At 44.7% G+C, this 8,685-nt stretch overlaps 1 protein-coding gene across 1 annotated transcript in view; it reads right to left on the bottom strand.

Annotated features, from left to right (window-relative positions):
• GOLGA1 (golgin A1) overlaps positions 1-8,490 on the bottom strand; it is a 15,079-nt gene extending 6,589 nt beyond the window's left edge. The window contains exons 1-14 of the mRNA XM_010161221.1: positions 8,178-8,490; positions 6,694-6,784; positions 5,717-5,791; positions 5,143-5,240; positions 4,605-4,637; positions 3,783-3,911; positions 3,306-3,475; positions 2,794-2,905; positions 2,576-2,671; positions 2,227-2,352; positions 1,581-1,676; positions 1,042-1,137; positions 628-780; positions 302-397 (exon numbers count right to left, since the gene is read on the bottom strand). Coding sequence (XP_010159523.1) covers positions 302-397; positions 628-780; positions 1,042-1,137; positions 1,581-1,676; positions 2,227-2,352; positions 2,576-2,671; positions 2,794-2,905; positions 3,306-3,475; positions 3,783-3,911; positions 4,605-4,637; positions 5,143-5,240; positions 5,717-5,791; positions 6,694-6,784; positions 8,178-8,312 — 1,506 coding nt within the window. The 5' untranslated portion in view covers positions 8,313-8,490. The remainder of the gene's footprint in view (positions 1-301; positions 398-627; positions 781-1,041; positions 1,138-1,580; positions 1,677-2,226; positions 2,353-2,575; positions 2,672-2,793; positions 2,906-3,305; positions 3,476-3,782; positions 3,912-4,604; positions 4,638-5,142; positions 5,241-5,716; positions 5,792-6,693; positions 6,785-8,177) is intronic.
• Positions 8,491-8,685: the final 195 nt, after the last annotated feature.

Genomic DNA, 8,685 nt, shown 5'->3' with positions numbered 1-8,685 from the left:
TGAATTATTCTGTATGCATTCCTTCTAACAGGATTTACAAGCTCTTTATGCCTGATGATACAGGAATGTATTATTTCTGCCTGATTTAGGCAGACCCAAGCATTCTGTTTCAGAAAAGGATCAACCATTTGTAATGCTCCTCAAATGCATTTCTGAGTCCCAGAGAGGATTTTCAGCTGTATGTACATGCCAGCTGAGTTAACGTGACTCCAAGTACTGCGAACGTAACGCGCTTCGCCATGAACCGGTTCTCAAACGGGGCCCTGTATTCAACCAAGTCCCTACCCAAGTAAGCCCTTACCTTCAGCCTGTTCAATTCAGACTCCTGGTTTTTTAGAGCGCTCTCATACTCTTCTCTGCTTCCATTAAGATTTTCATTTTCCTTTTCCAACTGGCTCTGTAAAACGAAGATTGCTTAAATGCTACATACGATTACTCTAATGCTTCGTTTAAACAAAGCACACATGGAATGCTTTGTTCATGTTTAGTTTCTCAAGGTACGACATCCGCTATGCTAACGCTAGGAGTGCTGAGTAAGAACATTCAGGCAACATGCAAGGTCTACAAGCCGTGCTAAAATCACGCTCCGAAGGCTCGGATGGCCCACTGAACAGTTCCTGTACTTACAATCTTGTGCTGAGTAGCCGTTTTATCAAATTCCCAAGCTGTTTCAAGAGCAGCAATTTGAGACTCCAGCCCAGTAACTTTCTGGTCATACTGATGTTTCTCACTTAAAATCTGCTGCTGCAGTTTACTTCTTTCATCCTCCAGATCAGTGTGCTGAAGAGAAATAAAGAACATTGTGTTAATAAAATGGTATTTTGAAGCTCTGACAAAAATCAGATATCGTTCCACGAGACACAAACTGGAGCAACACTATTCCTTTGGCAGCAGCATCAGGTACTCATGCATACACAGTAGTTGAGGACACAAACAGCAAGAAAACACTTAAGCAACAAAACACACAGACAAACGAGTGTGCCTAGGGATGCTGAAGACTGATCTGCTACTGGTCAATGAAACATCATGCAGCACACTCACCAACTTCTGGATTTTCAGATCCTGCTCAGCAGCTACTTCTTTGCTGTTTTTCAATGTTTCTGTGGCACTCTGTAGTTTTTGTTCCAGTTCTTTATTCTAAAATGTAACCACATATTAGATTCTTTACCCACTGGCATCCTCGTTATTAGAAAAAATGCACAGAACATGGGATGACCCAGCTGGGAAGGTAAATGTTAAACCACAACACCACCTGGTTCAGAGACTGACAGACTACCTGACACACGCTGCTTTTCAGAACTCTTCACCACAGCACTACCCCGCAGCAATGCCCGCACTTCAGCTCTTCGGTTCTCAGGGTAGGGAAGATAGGAAATATCTAACGGCACAACCTCTAGGCCCTTCTCCACCACAGGAGGAGGGGAGATGACCGGAGACGCTCATCAATTAGGCTTTTGAGACTAAATATGACATGTAGTCTCAGCCTTGGCTGAGAGCACAAGCACAGTGAGGGGAGGAGGTACAGGGCATAGAGGGGCTGGAAGCAGTAGGAATTTGTAGCGGGAAAACTAAAAACTTGCCTGTGTTTCCAATCGGTTCACTGTCTCAGCGTGATGTGTTCTGTCCATTAGTACCTGCTGCCTGGTTTCATCCAGTTGCTGCTCAAGAGTAGCTTTCTGAAGATTTCATCGAGGTGAAGAACAAGAGGAAGGATGGACAAAGAGATGAGATTTTTTTTAATTAAGGTTTTCCCTTACATGTCATTAATAAAGTCAAACTAAAATGAAGCAGTTGTATTGATGAGCAATACACCTTTGCTCTTGGGAACCAGCAAGTTTGAGGCTACTGCACAGGGTGTCCTTGGATCATGTTGCTCTGGGGATGACATTAAGAGTGGGAAATCCGCTGGCATCCTGCCATGATCCAGATGTAAACTTTAATCAGCAGCCAGGTCATCATTTTCTAACCCAGACCAAAGTTTAATGAATTAAAAGAAAATTACTTTGAAAGCATAGCTTCTTCTGCACCACAGCAAACACACAAGCAGAGAAGGTAAAACTTCTGCCAGTTTCCAAAAATGTTTTGCTGCCTCTACATGGACTTCCAACTGGCTCGAGTTTGCTCTCCCCAGCTCACGTGCCAGAGCAGTATCAACTGGTGTGTCTCACAGGCAGGCCTGCCACGGCAAAGCACACGTGTCTCCCCAGCCTATAACCGCATGATTACCTCCTTGAGTAGCTCCTGCACGTGTTCATCCCCTGAAAGATTTCTTTCTAGCTTCTTTTCCAAGGCAGACACTTTCTCCTGCAGCTGTTCAGTAAGCTTGTTTCTCTCAGCAAATTCAAAAGTCACCTGTGAGGACAAGAAACCAGAGAATCTTTTTTCTAGCGAAGCTTTCAGGTAATCCACTGTGGTCTGATTTTAAGAAGTGCCACTAGAAAGAGAAAGCTCCTATCTGAAAAGACAGTACGATCCTAAAATGCTTTCTAAGACACCCAATTTCCAACTCACAGTGCATTACCCAAGTGTACACCTTTACACCAGCCAACAGCAGATGCGTCTGAAAACACTTAACCTTTTGCTTGTGCTGTTCATATTCCACTTTCAGAGATTCGTGCTCCACCTGTAGCATTTCCAGCCTCTTCTCACAACCAGAACCAGCAACTCGAGCCTAAAAAATCGAGAAATGACTTGCTTTGAAGCTTTGATTTCCAAACCCACGTAACTGGTATCTAATCTACCCTCTGCGGACAAGGAGCTCTTTGAATCGAATCGCACTTCGCTCAAACTTACATTTTGCAGGTCTACCGAAAGCTGCTGAATGACAGTTTGTAGCTCCTGTTCTCTGAACTCCAGAGCAGTGATCTTACTTTCTGCATTTGTCTCGGCTGTCATGAGTTCATCTCTTCACCGAAAAAGAATAAAAAAAAGTGACACACTGTTCCAGAAAAAGACTCTTTAGCAGCTAATTTTGCTTCTTAGGAAAACAGACTAGGCAACGACAAGATTTTCTTGTCCTAAAACCAGCCACTGCTTGATTACATATTTTCCAAAAAAAGTGACAGTTAATCATTCAAACCATGAAAAAAAGAAATCATAACAAGCTTAAGAAAATCCTACACAAGTACTACTTCTAGTGGCTTGAAAGGAAACATAGACTTGACATTTATACACTGGCACACCAGAAGCAGCTCCTCAGTCAGCTCACTACATACATAAACTCTTGCAGAAAGACAGAGCTGGGTGTGACATGGAAGCCTGGGGGGAATGAAGACGCTGCTCCTCAGGAAACACCCCGTTCCTACCTCTGTGCCTCCAGCTCCAAGAACTGTTGCTGCAACTCTCCAAGATCTTTCCTGAGGCCGGACGACTCGCTGCTTGTGTCCTGAAGCATCTCCTTAGTGCGGGTCAGCTCTCGAGTGCACACCTCTAGCTCCTGCTCTGCTTTGCTCAGTGATTCTTCCTTTTTCAAAAGCTGAATATTAGAACATTAACTCTGACAATACAGATGAACTGGTAATACCGTGGAAGTCTTCTCACTGAAAGGTGTCGCTTTTATTAAGTTATGAGCTGAATTAAGTACTAAGTAACTCCCAGAAACGTCACTGCTGAAGAGAGCTATGTGACAGTGTATGCCAGTACCAACTGCTGGGGGCTTTGACACTGACCAAGGCTCCATACAAGCACTAAGGCAAAAAAAATGAATGCAGAGCTACCACTAACTGGGAATTCTAACAGAAATTTAAGGAAAGAAAAAAAAAAGCCGTTGTAAATAATCTTACCATGTGTTTAACTTTGGCAATTTCCTGCTGCTGAAAGCCCTCCAGTTCATCCATTTCATCTCTTTTTTGGAAAAGATTCAAACTCTGCTCTCTCATTTCTTTCAACTGCGTTTCAAGCATTTTTTTTTCCTGGTAAACCAACAAAAACAAAAGGAATGAAGAATATCTGTATGCTCATTTCAAGTCAATGGGAGTTCAGTTCAACGCTCTGGGACAGGAACCATGTCCTGCAGCCCTAAGGCGCTCAGAGGGTGCTGCATGCAGAACCAGCCACTCCTCCCCACTCATGTTACAGCCGGCAACCTGGAGCAAACTACCAAACGTCAGACATCTCAAAAAACCCCATCTGATTTCACTGCAGTGCAGCCAATGATCACCTAACTGAACTCTTTAAAAGGGACAGCAAATAGCAGCATGATTAGTGTATTCATAGTCAGAAATCCTTTAAAACAGACTAAGCTAAACAGCTGAAACAACTACAGTCCTGCATTAAAAAACCCCGACCACACCGTTTATTTTATGAAACATGACCTCAGACAAAGTCACCACCTCCTCCCCTCTAATAAAGGAAACCATTGTTCCACTGTAGAGAATTGCATCTTTCTCATCATAACCCATCGTTCTTTACTTCCCCACCGAAAAATGATTCCAGAAACATCTCCTGAAGCACTGGGGCTGGTAACGAAAGCAAATCCCTGGCCTCTCCCACTGAACAAAGATCAAATAATAAGAAGGGCTGAACAGAGTTGAGCTGTATGTAGGAAGTGTGCCGGCTCGTGTTTACAAACACACACACACACACCCACCCCAAAAGTTAATTACCTTTTCAACCTGACCAAGTTTTTCCATCCACTCCTGAACATGAAAGAAAGAAGCAGAAAATCAGAATCAATTTGCAGACTTTCAAGGACATTATAGCAAAAAAAAAAAAAGTTGGTATTGTTGACACAAATATTAAGTTGTGGTAATGAGTAAAAAACTAATCAGCCAAAGTAACAGCTGGTGTTTGGATATATAAACACAGAGGGCTCACTTACGCCACCTGAACACGTAAGCTTTACGCAAGCAAAATGCAGTGACAGTGACCACAGGCCCACTGCGGGGGAATCTCAGCGAACACCTTAACCTTCCATCAGGAATGGCGTGGGCTCTCCTGTGAATGCAGCGCGAACGGTCGGAACAGCGACAAGTCCTACACCGTTTCTGGCACATGAATTCAGCACTCCCTCCTTCCCTCGCCGCTGGCACGCGGCGACACAGTGCCAAACACTACTCCAAGTAATGCTGACCCTGCTTAGAACAGCAAGCTCATGTGCCTGCATCCCTGCAGACTGTCAAAGTTGAGTTGTTCAGGTCGTACCTGGTCCTTCTTTTCCAAAGCCAAAGCCATTCCTTCGGCCATCTTGGCTCGACTGGCCTGGTGAGCTTCATTCTGCTCCTGAAACTTCCTCATGGAGGCTATCAACAGAGAATCACCAGCTGTATTAAAAACTCAGCTTTGAAAACTGCTTCTCAGTTTCCTCGAAGCTATTTATAACTTTAAAGAGCTGCTTCTGCCAGCAATTAGCCCCGTCTTGACTCTTCAGCACGAATGCTGCGCCCCTCACTGCCTCAGTGTGCGCCGGACAAATGGTAGAATAACAGACGGTACAAGTGCTGCTCCTCCCTGGACTGTAACAAAGCTTTAGGCTTCAGAAAGGTCCCTCCTGCCTGTTAGCCCCAACTCTGGCAAAAGGAGTATAACAGCACCTTCGCTGAGCAGCCAACACGCTACCGCTGCTCCTCACGCTGTAAATAATGCAAGAGCTGGTGTTCTAATCCTCTGCAGCCCGGAGGAGCGCCGTGTGAAAGGGCATGATGATCCTACACGAACCCGCTTCCTTCCCACCACAAGTCCTCCACTTACAAAAAAACCAAGAATGAAGAGTACGTACAATCCTGATGCTTTTCTAATGCATTTTCAAGCTTCTCTTTTATCTTCTGCAAGTTTCGGATCTGATCAGCATAATCTTGTGTGAGGAGGGAGCACAGACCAGGAATGAACAGACATTGGGGAAGGAAAGTTTTAGGGGAAAAAAAAAAAAAAAGAAAAGAAAAGAAAAAAGGATGAGTGGAAATGACGATGATTTTCTCAACCAGAAAATCATTCCTGCCTGAGGAAACCCTGGGTGACCGTCACAATGAAGATAAAGAGTTTGGAACGGCCCATGGGGAGAGCAGTTGGTACAAACAGGGGGCCTGTCCTGGGTGCACAGAAAGGGCAACACCGGGGCGTGAAGAACTACTTTCACTTCATCCAAGAACAGGGATCTGTTGCACACTGTTCAGGAAAGGTCTCTCTCATCGGAGGACGCAAGGATGGGACAATTCAGACGCTCGCACCCTGGTGTGTACCGCTCCTTGTTCCAGCCACAGCGTCTCCCAGGCCGAGCCCTGACTGGTGCTCCGACTTGGCGAACAATCCCGCGGTTTTACCGCCGCGCCCACCCAGCAGAGCTGGCAACGAAGGCAGATTAAGGAACCGAAACACAGACGCACACACCTTGGAGAAGTTTACGAACAACAGAAAGGGGGATTCGCTCGCTGATCACACTGCTTGCACAAGTCTCCGGATACTCAGGGCCTCGCGCTCTCGTAAGAAGCCCCAACCAGCACTTTTAAGTCTACCTTATGCAAAGAGGTGAACGCTTTGCCCTTTCAAATTGCAATGGGAAATCATCTCTGAATCCTGCATTTTCTGGAACTGAGCAGGAGCTTGGTAAGGTTCCAGAATAAATTAAAGTAACAGGGTTGTAACAAATCAATTTCCAAACCCACCTAAACCCATGTATTTTTCATAAATTAAAACACTTAAGTTCAAAGGAAAATATTTCCTTAAGTAATAGGTTTTTATATGTATGAAGACACATACCAGAGAGCTTGACCTCCAGTTTTCTTATTTGTTCATTTCTTCTGAACAACTGGGATGAGAGATCCTCCCTAGAGCTGCTTCCATCAGAAGCCTTGGCAGAAAAACAACACCCAGGTAACTCACAAAATTCAGAAAAAGCGATCCTGCTAACTCTAGGATAATAAACACTATCCCACCTAGGCATAACGCTTCCGCTTTTCTCATGAAGGGGAAGGTTGTACCAGCACAGCAGAACGTATAAAAAAATGCTGAAGAACAACAGTAAGGGCTTAAATAGCCAGGGCAGCAACTCCGGCGTGTTCCATAAAGGCACGTGTTACAAGGAAGCTACAGCCAAAAACTATGGTTCAACCTGATCCCTGAGGAGACAGCGTAACCGCATGAGTAGGCGTGGGGGAAAATCAGGCTCTACAGATTTCAGGATGGGTCAAAGCACTGGTCGTTTGGAAAACAACGTAAGGAGAAAAGAAACAGTGAGGCCGTTCACGTGGGATAAGCTCGCTAAAGCGCTGACGCAGCCACCGCTCCACTGCACGGCTGACTGACGACTCGAGCTCTATGGGGGCTCCTGCTCCACAAAAATCAACGTTAAGAGCAGTTAAATGAATAATGCTAAAACAATTAATTCTTGAGGGTTTTTTGAAAACCACTCAAGACTTCAGGTACCGTCACGATTTGTCTTCTGTTCTCTAAACTCACAAAACGGTAAATAAAACTTCTACAGGAGAATTTAAATGCAAAAAATTCTCAGAAAAACACAAGACCAATGTATTTCTATTATAAAAATGTATTCAAACATTAGGAGTTCCAACTTTCTGCTTAACAGAACTGGAATTTCAGCTGAGCTTCAGAAAAAATTACTTAGGACTCAGATGGGTGGATAACTTCTCCATTTTGCAGGCAGCAGAGCAGAATCATAAGGCGACTCCCTGCAATACAGCGGGTGCCGTTGGCTTCAGCAGCGGTGCTTAATCCAGCTTTTGAAAAACGTGACAGCCACCAACGGGCAGAGGTGCCAGAGCATCATAGGATTTCATTTAACCCATGCGCTCCCGAAATTATACAGCTCGCTTAAACAACGCCTCGCAATGGGGGTTTAAACCAGACATTGGAGGAACTACAAGAGCTCCGAGCGCAGCAAAACCTAACACATCGTGTAAACAATACGCCGAGCAGGGAGAGTACCAGGACACCAAGAGGTACACGCAGGTCCATAGCAAGATCACAGCTAACCACTACCTAGCTTGCTTTCCAACTGCTTCCATCGTTAGTTTTACAAATAGGTACCTTACATGTTACTACAGCGTTATTCAAGGGTTTATGTCTGTTTAACAATGACCCGTATTGAGACAGCTTTGTCGCTCATGTTTACGTGGGAGTACAAGCCTCCTAGTAACTCATACACTGGAATTAAATGGTTGTTTCTAAAGCCATAACAGAAATGCAGTAATAGACATCAAAATTCGAAGCAAGGGGTAACTTACAAAGTCATCTCCGGAGTCTGCTCCCACAGACGTAATCGACTCCTTACTGACAGACCTGGGTATCCTGGCAGCTCCTCCTGGCCTGGGAGCAATAGCCGCCTCTTCTGCTATCTTCTTCTTCAGTTTTGCAAACATTTTACTGCTCTATAGCACTGAAATAGCCAGGGACTTCGAAAAGCCACTACCTCCAATACAGTTAATATACTGATGCTCTGTTTAAAGGTTCCAGATGCCAGCATTTAATTCTGTGCCCCATCCGCTCGGCTTTATTGCATTTCTAGTTCCATTAAAGCCTTTGTAGACTAACAGTACCTGCAAATCAAATATAAAGGGTTTCCACACTATAAATTTCTACTCGTATTAAACATTCAAGGATAACTAAACGCCTTTTTGGTATCACGCCTGTTCCAATATGCTAAGAAAAAAGCTACCCGGAGCAGAACCCTTTAAAATACACCCCAAATCGTGTGTGCCCGGCGGCACGGCTGGCCCCCGCCGACACGGGCCG

The sequence above is a fragment of the Eurypyga helias genome, unplaced genomic scaffold (assembly GCF_000690775.1).
Source record: "Eurypyga helias isolate BGI_N326 unplaced genomic scaffold, ASM69077v1 scaffold22781, whole genome shotgun sequence".
Lineage (NCBI taxonomy): Eukaryota > Metazoa > Chordata > Aves > Eurypygiformes > Eurypygidae > Eurypyga > Eurypyga helias.
The sequence above is the reverse complement of the archived record's forward strand: the minus strand, read 5'-3'. Positions and strand labels throughout refer to the sequence as shown.